Below are 18198 nucleotides of genomic sequence, written 5' to 3'. Positions count from 1 at the left end.
TATTCAAAGGGATACTAACAGAGGACTTCTGAAAACTAGAGAAGCATATCAATATCCAAATACAAGCAGATTTAACTCAAAGAAGACTATGTCAAGGCATTTAGAATCAAACTTGCAAAGAGCAAGAGTAAAGAAAGGATTCTAAAGGCAGCCACTAAAAAGAAACAAATAACATGCACTGGAGCTCCAATACATCTGGCAGTGGACTTCTCAGGGGAAGTCTTACAGGACAGGAGAGAAACATGAGGTAACAAACAAACAAAAAAACCTTTCACCCTAGAATATTATATCTGGTGAAAATACCTTTCAACATGAAGGAGAAATGAAAACTTTCCCAGATAAACAAAAGCTGGGGAATTTAAAGAATGCCTGGGCTGTCCTACAAGAATTGCTAAAGGAGTATTTCAATCAGAAGGAAAACAACATTAATGAGTAATAAGCAATCACCTGAAGATACAAAACTTACTGGTAATAGTAAGTACATAAAATGTTGCAAAGCAGGAGGATGGAGCTAAAGTGTAGTATTTTTATTAGTTTTCTTTTTGCTTGTGTGTTTTTATGCAACCAGTGTTAAGGAGTTATCAGCTTAAAATTATGGGTTATAATATAGTATTTGCAAGTCTCATGGTAACCTCAAACAAAAAAATGTACAATGAAAAAAAAAAAAAAAAAAAAAAAAAAAAAAAAAAAAAAAAAAAAAGGAAAGAAAGAAACTGAATAATATCACCAGAAAAAAATCATCTTCACTAAAGTCAGGAAAGAAAGAAAAAAGAAAGAGAAGATCACAAAACAAGCAGAAAACAACAAAACAGCCGGAGTAAGTCATTACTTATCAATGATAGCACTAAATCTAAATGTATTAAGCTCTCCAATCAAAATATTATACATAGAGTAGCTGAATGAATTTTAAAAATCTAGACCAATTGATCTGTTTCCTAGAAGAAACACAATTCACCTATAATATCCTCAATAAGAATACACAATTGAAAACATCAATTTGATTTTTGTTTTCTTTCTTTTTTCTTTTTTCTGAGATGGGTTTTGCATTTGTCACCCAGGCTGGAGTGCAATGGTGTGATCTCAGCTGACTGCAACCACCACCTCCCAGGTTCAAGTGATTCTCCTGCCTCAGCCTCCCAAATAGCTGGAATTACATGCATGTGCCACCATGCCCGGCTAATTTTTGTATTTTTAGTGGAGACAGGGTTTCACCATGTTGGTCAGGTGGTGTTCAACTCCTGACCTCCAGTTACCCGTCCGCCTCGGCCTCCCGAAGTGCTAGGATCACAGGCGTGAGCCACTGCGCCCAGCCAATTTGATTTTTCAAAACAGTTTTTGCATTAACGTTCAGATTTCCCAAAGAACCTGGGGACATCCCAATTCTAGTTCATTTTTATAAAAAAATTTTTTAAAGCCATCTGTTTCCTAAGGTCAATAATGGTATCTAAATATGATAAAGTAAATGAGCTGTACAGTTGTTCTACACAGCATGCAAAACACCAGGTATCTTTCTCATTTCCTTTTTCATAGAAAGCAAAAGTTTTGCTTTGTGTATCGCAGTACATGAGGACCAAAAAAAATGTATATCTAAATGTGATAAAAATGTAAGAATTGAAGTTAATATTCCACTGGAGGAAAAAAACTAACAAAATATAACAGATATTCAGTCCAGGTTAGATGGACATTAAGAGCCAGGAAAAACAGAAGCAAAATGGTGGAAGAGATGTAGATCAAAGGTAATGAATGGGCATGAGTGCAAAGAAAAGTAATCATTACCAATCTAGGGAGCCACTTTCAGCTTTGGTGAATTCAGGCTTAATAGAGAGTTGAGGGAGACAAACCAAATACAAGACGTTGTATACTAGAAAATTATTTAACATGTTAAACAGGGCCCTCTAAGAGAGAAGCAATCTAAATGTTGGGTCTCTAACCTGAGGCAGAGATTTGAGAGGTTTTTGCCAAATTGAAACCCCACCCTACTACCTAAGTAAAGAACACCTGGGCAAGTCACATACAATTTCTGATAAACTACCTGAATTACAATTCTGAGCAGATTACCTCAATATGTGTCAATTCTAGCCATATAAAAAGTGCACAGGTGAAAGTTGGCAATCGTTCATTGAGGCCTCTGAAATTTCTTGTGCCAGTGTTCCCTTTAACTACCAAGTCAGGTGGGATTGATGCCAGCTTAATTGTCATTCAGTGTAAGAGTAAGAATTTTCTCCTGATATGAAGTCAAGGGATAGAATCTTAGAATAGGAAGTAATTTGTAAAACTAAGAACTTACTCTTAAGAAAGAGCTCATGTACCTTCAAATAGGAGACGTTTTTCCTGAATTTCCTTGCAGTTCAACACCCTGATTGGCAGGCACTCCTGCCTTCTAGCTGGGCACAGAACATGGAGGGATGGAGGAATCAGGCGGTCTTGAGAGGCTGAGCAGGCTGGAGGCAATGGATACATTCTGATCCTTTCTCTCTCCACATAGCTGCCCATTGCCCAAAGGACATGTCCTGCCTGACCTAGGAGTATTTTCCCTCTCTATGATGCAACAACTAAGGAAATGGGTTTCTTCCAATATCAAGAACAGTTCTTTCTGAGAAGGAGCCCTTTTCACCTAGGAAGAAAAATCTCCTGCCAGGGACACACTTCTGCATAAACAGAACTGCCTGCTCCCAACAAACCTGGCTGCTGTCTTGGGCCATCATGGCCAGTAGGTGGCTGCCTGCCCCTGTTAATGTTGTAGTAGGCCCCAAGTAAAATCTTCCATTTTTCCCCCTTTTCCTACAGCTACTGTTATATCACTGTAACAGGGGCATTCCCTTGTTTTCAGAAGTATTCAACAAAAGAAAACAAAAAGAGCTTCTTATATACAGGTTTCTGGAAAAACTAAAACTTACACTCACCTTTTACCTTTAATTGCTGGCTTTGTACTCTTAAAGGGAAACTGATGAACAAAACCTGCAAGGGAGCAGAAACCAGCTGTATGAAGAGGCAGAGAAGGTTAATGAGGAGTGAGGAAGAGCGCACAGTAGAGATATCTAAAGGAAGACAAAGGAAACTAAATGATATGGGAATGAAAAATGGGATCCAGAAAAATGGGGCTGGGCAGAGGGCGGAAGTATGTCAGATATCAGAACTGAAAAATTAGTGCTATGTACAGATCTATGTCACTTCAGTTTAGGAGACTAACTTCTCTTCCAGATATTTCTACAAGCTGCATTTTCCTGACTGAATATATAAACCAGATTTTTCTCCCATCTTAAGGGTGACTATTTTTCAGTGTTCTCTGGAACACTGCCCAGAATGGCATTTTTTAGACTCATATTTTTGTAGGTAGTTACTGAGGGGTGGGGGCAGACTTAGTTCTCTACTCTGATATTTATATTTGTGCAAAGGTAATAAAATGATTAACTATCTTAAGCCTCCAGTGAGAAATACTTTTAAGTGTTTTTAAATGTTTGTTTAACATTCACAACTATAAATATTTTCTACCCTATATTTACTTACAAAGACAGGCTAATTCACCTAGGAGAAATTAAGTGAATTTCCTTAGATCACACAGAATTACTGTCAGAATCTAATGTGGAATTCTATATTACATATTATGGGCAGTGTTAAAAGTTTCATATATTAGATTGCTGTTGACTTTTTTAAAAAGCTTGGATTCCAAAATTAAACAGATGTCTTGCTCCTTGGTCTTCTTTTAGTTGTTGCATGCTATTGTATTTTGGGGGCCAGCTTTTACTATTTTTTGTCTTAGATAGTGGAGAAAATTTCATTGATCCAGTTTTACTCTTCTGTCTTATAAGGAAATTTTCCCTAAGTATTATATTTATGCAGTTTGGTTATTTGTGCATCCTGAAGAACCTGTGATTTTCATGAAATTAATGTTTACATAGCAGGTGAAATATAAATGTAATTAGGAATAATACATTAATAATGCAAAACAATAGAAAAAGAAGATTTCTTGGCATAACTTTCCTAATTAGAAAATGAAATGAATTTGTAATAGTAATACTAAAGACAATGTGATATAGGAGAAAATAAGATTGGCAAACTTTTAAAGCATATAATCTTTGAAATTATATTATCTTCAGTAATTATATTTAGGATAAAAGGTATAGCTGATGTACATGGTAGAAAGAAGTTTTCAATAAATGATTTTAAAATAATAAAGGCAGAAATCCAATGAAAAATGTCATATTAGAAACACAAATAAAATCTTGATGGAAGGAAGAACTGACAGTGATATTAAATTTTAAATAAGTGAGAGAATTCCTGGTGTATAATTATATGCTCATAAGAAATAGTTCAATTTTTAAAGTGGTGGTTATTTTTAAATGTACACAAATTTCTAACTTTGTCCTATGAAATAGGATATAGCTACAGAGATTTTGATGTCAAGTTAATGAAACAAAGTGTGCCATCAGGATTTTCTCACCTAAAACAAAGAATTCTTGTCATATCTAGCACTAGAAGAAATTAAGATGGATTATAAAGATGCAGCAAAACTGTAGTAAACCAGTGTGACAACAATGCAAGTTAAGTAACAACTTATAAGGCCAGTACTTCCAGGTGTCAATATATTATCATCATTAATTATTTTGGTGAAGGATTGAATTAGTGTCTGTTACTCACTAACAAATTAACATAAGCTAGGCGGCTTACTGATATTCAAAGTAGTATTAATTAAAACACTAATACATTGTTAATGTATATAATATATCATGATTAAAAATAAATATATTACATATATTAATATGGTTTGCTTGTACCTCAGTTACATGAAATCTATGCAGAAAAATATATTGAAAAAAGGAAATACTATGCCCTGAAAATGTAATTCACATTCTTTTCCTCATTACAGTCTATTTTTTTGTCCCCTTCAGAGTCACTAACTTCTCTTATTTATACTTCTATCTGCTACAGTACGGTTTTTTCTGACTTTTTTTTTTTACCATAACAACTCTCATAAGGTTGCCAGTGCCATCCATTTTCCCAAGGGAGTGGACAGTTTCAACTTACACTTTCTGTGAATCTACTGATTTCTCTTTTCAGAACATTAATTTTCTTAAATCAACATTTTCCCCTAGTATTTTCACCTGTTGTCCTAATATGTGGCCTTTCCATCTGTTTCCTTTGTGGTTCTTCTCTTTCCTTTCTTAACTGTGGGAGGTCCTCAGAATCATGTTTAAGCCATTTTCTCCCTCCCCACACGAGCTCCTTCATTTCTGGGCTTTCAGTTACCACATATGAACCTCCAGCAATTGCATCCCTTATAAATCACAAACTCTTATATCCAACTGGCAGTGCACATTTATGCTTAGATGTCAGCCAGTCAGCATGTAGAGGATATTTCTGGGTTTATTTTTACTTCTTCACCTGCCTTGGTCTACCTTGTGGGGAGAGAAATTCAGTGGCTCTTCCTTCTCATATATAGCATTTGACATAACTGATATTAAGTATCATTAATGTTTTAGATTTCTTTCCCTACAAAAAACAAAGATACAAGAGAGCAGGAATTGTATTTGTTATGTTCACCTAGCTATCTTGAGGGCAATATACAACCTAATTTAGACAAAGTTAATTTTTACTTATACTTTGAATGTAATGAGGATGGATAAAGGAATTGTACCATCCATTCTTTAATGAGTTTTTACAGCCAGGGTTGGAGTTCAATTTTAAAGAATACATAAAGAATATTTCATAGTAAAAATTTAATAAGGCAAAATAATAAATATAAAGAACATAATTTTGTTACACAATTCACAATGTAAAAGTTCACATGATATAATATGAACAAAACTAATTTAACTATATAAATAGTGAAATAAATAAATATTTAAATAAATAGATGACTAGATCCATCCGTATGGCCATCTGCAAGGGACTAGTGCCCATACAGCCCAACAGGATGTCACTTAACACTCCTGAAATTACTTGACACATTTAATTCAACTCATGGCACGGTTATAGCAGAAACAAGAGTCTTTGAATTGGCACAGCTTGTGGAAGTGTCAGCTCCTGTGTTAGTCTATAAGAATCATTTCCATGTTGCACCAAGTCTCATTCCTTACTCTTCAATCTTTTTTGCAAGTTGATTGATGAAGAGGAAGGATCTCATGATTTCTGCTCTGACAACCTCCCAGGCACAAGGGCTGTGTTTCTTCTCTGTCAGATATACAGTGATTCTTTGGAAGTATTTCCTCACAGCCAGAATGGAGTCCTCATATATCAGGGGAGTCTCTGTCACCCCTACCTTCTGCATCACACAGGCTTCCAGATCATTCAGCTGCTGGTAAAGTTCAGTGTAGAATTTTTCTAGGAGGGTCTCATCCCAAGCAGCAGATGAGTCCTTTGTGCTGAAGAGGTTGAAGGTCTGCTGGATCATCTCATGGAGGACAAAAATGGCTTGAGTCTTCTGGAGCTGGCTTCCATCGAACTCCTTCTGGGGGAATCCAAAGTCATGTCTGTCCTTCAGGCAGGAGAAAGGAGAGATTCTTCTCATTTGTGCCAGGAACACCAAGGCCCTCCTGTTACCCAAGTTGTGGTTCTGAGGGAGATCACAGCCCAGAGAGCTGAATGACTTGTAGCCGAGCACCACAAGGGCCACCAGTAAATGTAAGGGCAAGACCATCATAGATGTTGCAGATGCTGCTCAGCTGGTTCAGATGGATGACTCTTAACCTCCGGCGCTAGGATCTCTGAATACTTTGGTTTGTACACAGCCTTATATAGGGAACATGCTAATTTCCATTTTCTGAACGCAACTGCATTTTTTTTCTACTTCTTTTTTTTGCTTCCCTTTATGTGTTCTCTATATGGGCTTAGGGAAATGTTTCTCAGTTTCTCAACCAGTTTTCTTTTCAATACTGCATTCCCTTTCTCAGCCTCTAGAGTCCTGTTTGACTTTTTTTTTTCTAAGTAAACCCCTCCTGATAATTTAATAACACAGATATATTATGTGTATATATGGATGTGCTATATTTCTATCCATGCTTGTTTTAAAAAACGAAGTGGACAGTTTATGCAGTGCAGCATTAAGAATGAGTAAGAAAAATTTTATGCTAAAAGTTAAATTTAATATTGACATTTAACTTTATAAAAATTATTTGCTGAGTGATTTCACTTAATATAAACATTATTTATATTAATATAAACATTAATGATATTTATATTAATATAAACATAATATAATGAATCAAGTGAAACATATAAAGTTACAATATATAAAAATATATATGCCAATATAGTAAAGATACTTATATAAACTATGTTATATCAATATAATACAAATACTTAAAAATCTTGAAAAACTGCTCGGGGCTATTTAAAATTAAATTATTCCTGTAATATTTAATTTGTTTTACTTTTAGTTTTGCTTCATATTGAAAATAATTTTTACCTTCACTAACTGCTAGATTTTCATCCAGGTATAGTCAACATGTTTTTTTCAGCACTTGCTATAAGTACTGGTGTTTGGAATACTTTTATACAATTTAATAATAAAATACAAAGCATTTGTATAAAAGCGTATAATACATTTGAAAGCACTGAGGATCAAACATAAGTTACATACCCAGAACAGCCAGTGGTAGCCTATTCATATGCCAATGGAGACCACATCACATGGTATTACTCTGAGATTGAGCACATAGTGGAGAGAAAGTCCACCAATGACAACCATCTGTTTCACATTGGTTTGTAGCACTGATCTCACATACATTTTTCGTATCTTCCATGAACTCATTGTCAATGATTGTCATGTGATACACAAGAAAACCAAGTGAAAGAAAATAAATACTAAAGGATAAGGTTTTGTTAGAGTTCGGCATTCAGGGGCCATAAATTAATGTGCTATCTACAATTTGTTCACATCACAAGAACTAAGGTTTGTACCCCTAGGAGCAATATCATCCCCAATAAAAATACACAATTGAGAAAACATCAATTTGATTTTTCAAAACAATTTTTGCATTAATGTTCAGGCTTCCCAAAGAAGCTGGGGACATCCCAATTCTAGTTCATTCTTATAAAATAAAAAAAGCCATCTGTTTCCTAAGGTCAATAGTAATATCTAAATATGATAAAGTAAATTAGGTGTACCATTGTTTACATAGCATGCAAGACACCAAATGTCTTTCCCATTTCCTTTTTCACTGAAAGCCAAAATTGTTGCTTTTGGGCTCCCAATAATTGAGGACAAAAAGGAAACAACAAAACAACTGTGTATCTAAATTTGATTAAAGGTAGGAATGGAAGTAATATCCCACTGGAGAAAAAAATCAACAAAATATAGCTTAGATATTTAGCCCAGGTTAGACGGACATTAATGAGTGGGGAAGAGCAGAAGCAAAATGGTGGAAGAGATGTAGATCAACAGTAGCAAATGGACATGAGCTCAAGGAAAAGTAATCATTACTGGTCCAGGGGGGTGTTTACAGCTTTAGTGAATTCAGCCTTACTAGACAGTTGAGGGTGATGAACTTAATATAAGACTAGGAAGGCAAATTTGTGAAAGCACAATATCCTTGCTGTAGAATGGAAAGTTTAATTATCTCAAGTTCTCTACTAGTAGTTAGATAAACTCCAAAGATCAATATTTTTCATGTTGTTTGTTGTGATGGTTAAGACTGAGTGTCAACTTGATTGAATTGAAGGATTCAAAGTACTGTTCCTAGGTGTGTCTGTGAGGGTATTGCCAAAGGAGTTTAAAATTTGTGCCAGTGGACTGTGAGAGGCAGACCCACTGTCAATCATGGTAGGCACCATCTAATCAGCTGCCAGCATGGCTAGAATGAAGCAGGCAGGAGAAGATGGCAGAGGAGACTTGCTGAGTCTTCTGGCCTTCCTCTTTCTCCCGGGATGGATACTTCCTGCTCTCGAAATTGTACTCCAGGTTCTTCAGCTTTTGAACTCTTGGACTTACACCAGTGGTTTGCCAGGGCTCTCAGGCCTTTGGCCACAGACTGAAGGCTGCACTGTTGACTTCCCTCCTTTTGAGGTTTCGGGACTCAGGCTGATCTACCACTGGCTTTCTCACCCTCCAACTTGCAGACAGCCTGTGGTAGGACTTTACCTTGTGGCCATGTCAGTCAATTCTCCTTATTAAACTCCCTCTCACATACAAATATATTCTCCTGTTAACTCTGTCCCTATAGAGAGCCTTGACAAATACATCTTTCTAACAAGAAGCCAGAGAATAGATGCTTTCAAAGGAAACTTCTCTCAACTTAATAAAAAGGATAATAATGATAACATTAATAAGGAAAATACAAAGTTGCTAAATTGCATCATGTTTCTTGTCTATCAGATATTGTCCTTAGCACTTACAAAAACAATTTTCACTTTGTCCAATGAGAAATACCCTCATTTTTTATGTTTATTGAACACCTACTATGTACCCACCCCTATTTAGTGGCTAGAGACATCAGTGACCAAAGCAGTGATAGGTCGTACTATTGTCCTCTTTTACAAAAGAAAAACACAGAAGCACAGGGAGCTATTGAGTTGTGGAGCCACAATAGGAACCCAAAACATCTGACTCTAAATCTTCAGTTCTTATATGCTTCCTGGGAATATTTCTGGCCATGAGAACCAAAACTGTTTTCTAGACTCGGAACAATGTTTTCTCAGTACAGTCCTACATAAAGAATGGCATGGTCTTTTTTTCAGTTCCTTCACTCTCTCCTTCATTGGTTCATACCTGATTTGTTACATTATGATAAAGATGAGCCCCAAGTTAATTACATGTTACATATTAGTATTGTTTTCTTGAGAACATATACTCATAAACTTGAATGTAATTACGAAACTAACCCATAGTATATTCAAAGGCAACTCTGTGAAACCCTGCATATTCCTGTCCTTTTGTTCAAATATCTATAAAATTTTAGGTTTCTATGTGTTTATCTCAAGTCTAAGCCTAAGACGTCACATGCTAGAGACATGAGCTAAATCTGAACTAAACCAATACACTAATTCTCAGAGCTCAGAGACCACATCTAGAAGGACACACTAAAGGGATTAAAGGTGGGAATGGAAGCACTTCTGGAGACATGTGAAGTCCAGTGTGTTAGAGGAGGAGAACTGAGATGCCAAAGTTTCTGAGTCACCTGACTTGCCAGCTGGTTGATATGTTTTATGTTTCAGGCCAGCAAAATTTGCTGCTGAGTTAATTTTACCCACTTGCTTTGAGAAACTGGGCAAACATGATGGGCAATATGTGGACAGAACTAAAGAAAAGTGGTTAGAAAAAAGAATGTGCTTGCATAGGTCGAAAGAAATTTGGCAAAATGGGCATAGAATTGGAGCAAACTATACCTTTGGCCTTCTATTTTTTTAGATGTGTCTTAAATAATGTGATAACTATGTAGCCTTATCTAGTGATCTTTTTTTAGATTCTCCTCACACTCAAGAATATAGGTGAATAATCATTTGCTTCTTGTTATCTCCATTCATTTTCCAAGGGAGAATGGGATCCATGTCTGTTTGATTTCCAAAATTTGGCATTTAATCTTCCACGGGCTACTTTAGTTGGAAAACCAAGACTGGATTTTGAGTCCTTGGTCAGGTGTCATTGCCTGATTGTGTTCTTTATGCATGGTTATAATTCTCTCTTTTAGCTATCGGAGATGTTGCCTTTAGTGAACTGACCTATTTTCTCCTTAGAATATCTTACCAGGGGTCCATAAGATACTTATGGGCAGAGACATCATCTTATCCTACCTCATTCCTTGGCATCTTAGCCCAGTCCTCATAGTTTTAGGAGGTCAGTCAATATTTGTAAAAAAGAGTAAACATTATAATACTAGTGGAAATAATAATAGCAATACATACTAGATTTGTGATTTGAAAGAAAAATCAAAAGATAATTTGTAAATTTTTCAAGGTTCTTCATAAAAGGTTATCATTGAAAATTATGTGGCGTATTCAAAAAAGACCAAGCATGATTGTAGGATCACTTTCAAGTATGTGTTTTTAATAATTAGAACATCTCAATGAGAAATAAGGACCTGGTTAAACTGGAAGACTCACTGTCTGCTTTTCTTTCAGTGGTCTTCAAGTACCTGCAGAGATACCTATTGTAGTTTCTTTTTCTCCTCAGACAATAAGAAAACAATTTCAATTTTACAATGTGTTCCATGGCTTTATTCCCATACTCTTAGCCTTTTTTCAACTTCATTCAGTGCCTTTGGGAGTCAACCTAAATACTTCTTTCAATAAATCAGTGATGCCATAAACTCTAGTGGATGACATCTGTGTCATCTCTCCTGTGTTTGAATTGTGGAATCAAACTTTGGAACAAAATTTTTTAATAAAGTGTGTGAGCAAAAACATTGCTTTTTTGCTCTAAAAGTAGCATTAGTACAAATGTTATAAAAGTGAAGATTCATCTTATTCAAAGAACTTGCCTTCTCTTCCCTCTAGTTACCTATTTGGACACTCTTTCACAACTTCTTTGCATCTTGGTATTCTATGAGAATAAATCCAGGCCAAGTTAATTTGGTTGGAAGAGATTTTTGCCCTGTAATATCTTGGCCTGTGAAAACATCCTCATGTGATGTACCACACAGTTTAATCCAATTGACTAAAACAGACTTGAGCACCACAGTCACATTTGGGATTATATGCTGAAGATGGCAAAGCCACAGAATAGAAGGTACTTAGGTCCCTGAGTCATGGTTTGGAGAATGGCCAACCAAAGTCATCTGAGCAGGAAGTCCTGGATTGAGCTCTTATGGAAAGGAAAGGTGAATTTGCATATTGTTCTAACTACTAATAGTTTTCTATTTATCTGTTACAGCAGCTAGCATCAACTTAACTGACAAATGTCTTTTAAAATACTACCCTGAAGGAGCCTTTCCATAAAAAAATTAAATTTTAAACTTTGGAAACAGCATACCCCTCAAAGATTTAAGGAGTAGCTAGGATAGACACTGAACACTGGGCCTGGCTGACTTCTTTTCTTTAAATGGTAGATATGGAACCATCTTCAGCAAATCAGTTTCTTAATAACTGAACTCTGTCTTATTCACTATGTTATCTTCAGCACCAAGCTTAGTATAATCATGCAAGAAATAATTTTCACTGAAATAATTTCTCTGATTTTCTCTTTCTACTAGATGGCATTCATGAGTGACCATGCTATTTTGCTTCATCATGACCATATTTGCTAGAATTATAATAGACAGTGGCTAATATTTCCATTCTACTCTTACTCAGCATCAATAATACCTACTGAGTTTATTGCTAAAACTCCTGGATATCTAGTTTCTTTACGGCTTATATGGCTCTGGGGAGGAAGATGCAAGAGCAGTATAATTTTCAGCTTTTGCCTGGCATGCTATTAGACTCACAATTATGACTTAATCTCTAAATTGTCCTCTACTTTGTCATAATAGGAAAACCTACCCTGGTGTCATACACAGAGCTATTTATCTAAACCCATATTCTCCCTAATTCATACAGCTCACAGCAATCAGACAAAACATACTATACTATCTTTTTGGGGTTATTGGCCCTTTGTCCCCTATATCATCAATCCTTCATTTTTTTTGGCCGTTGGTAAATAAAGACCAAATTCCAAGAATATGTGTGTAAACTGTAAAGAGTTGTGATGTCATTTTTCTACTACTCGGAAACCTAGGCTTAAAATCATTTAATGAAATTTAGGTGACAATAGTATAAAATCAGCATGTCTATATAAGGATAGAGGTCAGAAAGAATCAGTTTTTTGTAAATCAAACAAATTTTATTATCCCTTATTTCGATTAAAATAAACTCTTTATATAATTAAACAACTAGACTGTTCAAAGTTCTGAAATTGGCACAAAGATTTCATTAATAGATGAGTCTTCTATTCAGAAATGTATTTTGCAAAAATTGATAACTCTTACTAGTTTATCTAATCAACACATTTTTATTAGATTTTAGAGTTCATTTTAATCATCACATCATGAGAATATACATTATTTCTGAGCAAGCTATTTTTCTTAGTCTACCCAACACTGGAAAAGGACCATTTTTTCCTTTGTTCACTTGAGATTCTATTGAGAAATTATCTATAACTTCTCTTCATATGGTGTTTTACTGTGCAAATTTATTTTTCTACCTCTAGGTTTTCCTTTTTTATTCAATTTTATATTAATGAAGGGATGCGAACATGATAAAACAAATGAAATGTATAATGTTTTCATACAGCATTCACAAGACCAGATTTTTCTTTCTCATTTCAATTTCCTAGAAGGTAAAAGTGGTCTGATTTTGCATCACAATGCACAGGAACAGAAAGAAAACACATGCATATCTAAGTGTGATAAAAACATAAGAAGGATTACAAACTTAAAAAGGAAATTAAAACATAAGATAAATGAAAATGCGAAATAAAACATTCCAAAATATACATGATGCAGTGAAAGCAGTACTAAGTGGGAAATTTACAGCTGTAAAAGCATACACTTTTACAGCTTCTAGTATAAATAGAAGAAATTAAATCAACATCCTAACTTTAAACTCTAACTACATAGAAAATAAAGAACAAACTAAACCCAAAGCTAAGAGAAGGAAGGAAATAATAAAGACTTGAGCAAAGTTAATGAATAGAGCATGGAAAAACAATAGAAAAAATTAATAAAATCGAGTTCGATTTTTGAAAAAATTTACAACTCTTAACTAGATTAACAACAAAAAAGAAAGATAATACAAATAACAAAAATCAGAAATTAAAGAGAAGAGATTGCAATTTATGATACTAAACACTAAGGCTCATAAGAGAGTCCTATAAACAAAATAAACACCAACAAATTATATAACCTAGAAGAAATGAATCAATTCCTAGGAACATACAACCTACCAAGACTAAATCATGAAGAAATAAAACATATGAACCAACGTATTACTTGTGAGGAGATTGAATTAATATTCAAAAACCTGCCCAACCCTACGAGAAAAAAAAAAGCCCAGGATCATATGGTTTCACTGGAGAACTCTGCCAGCCATTTAAAAAAGTATCATTGATTCCTCTCAATTTCTTCCAAAACACTGAAGAGATTTCCAATATCATTTCAGAGATTTACAATCATTCACAGATTCCCAATATCATTTCATAAGACTGTCATTACTCTGAAATCAAAACCAGACAAGGGCACTACAAGAAATGAAAATGATAGACTGAAATCCCTGTTGAATATTTATGCAAAATTCCACAACAGAACACAAGCAAGCCAAATTTAATAGCACATTCAAATGATAATACACTATGACCAAGTGGGACTTAGTTCTGGAATGCAAAGACAGCTCAATGTATAAAACAATCAGTTCACATAACATACCACATTAACAAATGAAGGAGAAAATGCATGATCATCTCAACAGATGCAGAAAAAGCATTTGGCAAAATTCAATCCCCTTTCATGATAAAAACACTCAATGAAGTCGAAATGGAAGGAAATGGCCTCAAAGTGATAAAGGCCGTATGTTAAAAGCCCACAGCTAACATTGTACTCAATGGTGAAAAATGGAAAGCTTTTCCTTTAAGATCAGGAAAAAGTCACGTTTGCCACTCTGACTGCTTCTATTCAACATAATACTTGAAGTTCTAGCTAGAGGAATTAGGCAAGGAAAAAAAAATTAAAAGGCATCCATTAACAAACCTCTCACCTTTTCCTCTTGCCTCCCCTTCTACAGCCTCTGGTGGTAACTATTCTTCTCTCTACTTTTATGAGATTAACATATTTAGGTACACATATCAGAGACATTATTCAGAATTTGTTCCTGTGCTTAGCTTATTTCACATTATATCAAGTTTGCTAATTTTATCCAGGTTGTCATGAATGACAGGATTTCAATTCTCTTATGGATGAATAGCATTCCATTGTGTATATATATGCCTTTTAAAAAATCAATTGATCTGTTGATAGGCACAGCACATAGGTTGCTTTTATATCTTGGCTATTATGACTAGTGCTGCAATACACATTGGAGTGCAGATATCTCTTTTACATTCTGATTTTATTTCCTTTGCATAATTTATCAATCTCAGTAATGGAATTGTTAGATCGTATGGTAGTACTGTTTCTAATTATTTGAGGACTGTTCCTACTATTCTACATAGGAGGAATAAGTTCTGGTGTTCTCTTGCACAGTAGGGTGACTATAGTTAGTAATAACATATTGTAGATCTTAAAATAGCTAGAAGGAAGGATTTTGAATGTTATTATTACAAAAAAACCGACAAGTGTTTAAAGCGATGGATATGCTAACTACAGTTGTTTACTACACAATGCATACTTGCATCAAAATATCATACTCTACTACAAGTATGTTCAATTAATATGTGACAATTAAAAATAAAATAAAACTTTAAAGAGGAAACTATTTGTAATTGGTAAATTATAGGACATGAGCATACATATTAATTTTTTTAAGTTTAATAAAAAGTCTATCTGATGCTGTATTTATTGAACACATATCAGTGCCTAGTTACTAGAGATATTGCTGAGCCCTATGGAGGAAGCAGATGTTTGCAGCTGCCACTGAAGTCACCCTTTCCCCTTCCAATTCTCTCAAGCTGAGACAGCACCAAGGTCACCCATGCTGGGGACACTGATGTTGGCTACATTTCCATTAGAGAACACAGTGCTGTCAGCATTCACTTCAATCTTCTCTCCTTCTCATCACAGTGATTTGAACAATTGACTTAGGGTTCCTGTTGGAATTGTTCTATCTCCTGAGAACTGTCTTTAAGTTCATGATGTGCATTTTTAGTTATTAAACAAATGAGAGCCCCACGCCTTCTGCAGTGTCTTCTAGTGCAATTAGAACTTGAAACCTTCTGAATAGAGGCACAGATGAGATTCTGCACCCAAAGAGCTGTTAAGAATGCAGAAACTCATCTGTGCCTCTATTCAGAAGGACAGGGGCTGTCTCCTTTTACCATGGTCGTGCTGGATTGGACTTCAATGAGTATTGACCCCTGCAGCTCATTAATCACCTGGCAGGAAGGCTGGAAACAAAGCCAAGTTCCTACCATTGCTTCTGAGGCTCGAAAAAAATTGCTGTCTCCAGCTGTTGCTGCATGGTAATCCATCACAGTGTCTCCCTAGGCATGAGGGCACTGATCCCTACTCTCCGCACCCCTTCTAGATCTGCTACATGTGCCTTGGCTGGGTTGAGGGCAGTGGAAGTAAAATCAAGTCCACAGTGGGGTGTGGGCGGGGCAGGCAGCACTCATACCACCTACCACACTCCTGCACAGGTCAGTCTAGATCTGCTGCTCAGTTCCCCAACATGCTAGAATATATAACAAACTAATAACTCCAAGATATAAAACAAGATATGGCTATAGAGATTTCTAGGACAAGGTGACAGTACAGAACCAAGTCATAAAAACTTTGCACCCTGAAAAGATAATAGAAAAAAAACACACACAATAAAATCAACAAAAGAATAAAAGAGGTCATAATATTTGAAATCTTCATGCTATTACAAAGGCAGGGCTATGTTTATGAAAGAAGGAGAAAAGTTTATGAAAGAAAGAAAGGAGAGAGGGAGGAAGTAGGGAGGGAGGGAAGGAAGGAAGGAAAGGGAAGAAGGAAGGAAGGAAGTCTCTGTGCTCAGTAATTGAATTTGGAATTATATATATATACACACACACACACACACACACACACACACACATATATGATGTTAATATGGCAGAAAGCAGTTTTTAATAAATGGTTCTAAAATGATGAATTGGGAATAAAGGCAGAAATCAATGTAAAATCTGGTCCTATACCATAGATAATAGTAAAATCTTGATGGAATGGAGACTTGACAATAAGATTAGATTTTTAAATAAAGAAAAGGTGGCCTGGATTACAATTGTAAGCTCATGAAAAATAGCTAAACTACAAAAATTACGGTGGTTATTTTAATGTACAAATATTTCTAGCCTCTTCCTATTAAACAGAACATGGCTACAGAGACTTATCCTAGTAAGTTGATGGAATGGAGCCGGATCTTAGGATTTCCTTACCTAGAAACAAAAAATGTAGGAAAATTATGTGAAATACATAAAACACACAAACCACCATCAAAGAATGGAAGGGGAATAATATTTGAAAAGTGTTAGGACATTAATTAGAAGGGGGGCAATGTGATGGTTAATTTTATGTGTCAACTTGCCTAGGCCAGGGTACCCAGATGTTTGGCCAAACGTTCTTCGAGGTGTTTCTGGAAAGGTATGGTTTAGATCAGATTAACACTGAAATTAGTAGACTTTGAGTAAAGCAAACTATCCTCCATAATGTGGTTAGACTTCCTCCAACCAGTTGAGGGCCTTAATAGGGAAAGATATATCTCCTCTTCCGAAGAGGGCATTCTACCAGCAGACTACCTTTGGACTCCAATTGCCACTTTGTCCAGGATCTCCGGCCTGCCAGACTACCCTACAGATTTGAATCTGCCAAGATCGCACAATTATGTGAGCCAGTTTCTTAAAATAAATCTCTCTCTCTACATCCTCTTTGTTCTGTTCTCTGGAGAAGCCTCAAATATACAGGCTGGGAAGCTATGCCATGTCCACCTCCTAAATTTCTTCATCCTCCTCTCTGGAGGACAGAATAAGACTACAAAGGGCAAAATGTGTTGAACTTTTTCTAAGGCCCTGGTCAACCCCCAGTTTGAAAGCAGCAAATCCAAATGTTGAGTGTACAGCCAAAGGAAAGGATTCAAGAGTCCCCTCTGCAGTTGCAGCCCTTCCCTCCCTTCTACCTCAGCAATTCCTACACTTCCTGGTGAAATACCTTCATGAAAATATGGTGCCTAACTTAGGAATGCCTCTAAAATAATATCAAATTTGATATATTTGAATAAATAAGTCACTCTAGCGCTCAGGTAAAATGATGCAATCCTTTCACTTTCCTCAGCTGTTCTGAAACTTCTCTTCTTTGCTACCTAGGCAGTGCTTTTACTATTAAGTGAAAGAGATGTCAAAATCATTATTCAAAGTGACACTGGAAATATTCTTCTATATGTTAATATTTGAAGTCTGATATTAGGGATGAATCTGTGAAACTAAGATTGTACTGTTGAGAGTTTAATGCACCCTATTTACGTGAGGTTTTTTTTAAGATGACCATTGAGTTCCATGCCAAGATTGGCGGCTCTGCCTATCCCTTGGAGTCCCAAAGTATGTGGAAGGGGCGATTCTAA

General features: G+C 35.7%; 1 protein-coding gene across 1 annotated transcript; it reads right to left on the bottom strand.

Moving 5' to 3' along the window:
• Window positions 1–5639: 5639 nt before the first annotated feature.
• On the bottom strand, window positions 5640–7079 carry LOC108296181 (interferon alpha-8-like). Its single transcript, XM_037734930.1, has one exon. The coding sequence runs from the start codon at window positions 6638–6640 to the stop codon at window positions 6074–6076; it is 567 nt and encodes a 188-aa protein (XP_037590858.1). The 5' UTR covers window positions 6641–7079; the 3' UTR covers window positions 5640–6073.
• Between the last annotated feature and the right edge of the window lie 11119 nt (window positions 7080–18198).

The sequence above is a fragment of the Cebus imitator genome, unplaced genomic scaffold (genome assembly GCF_001604975.1).
Source record: "Cebus imitator isolate Cc_AM_T3 unplaced genomic scaffold, Cebus_imitator-1.0 Scaffold688, whole genome shotgun sequence".
NCBI lineage: Eukaryota > Metazoa > Chordata > Mammalia > Primates > Cebidae > Cebus > Cebus imitator.
The sequence above is the reverse complement of the archived record's forward strand: the minus strand, read 5'-3'. Positions and strand labels throughout refer to the sequence as shown.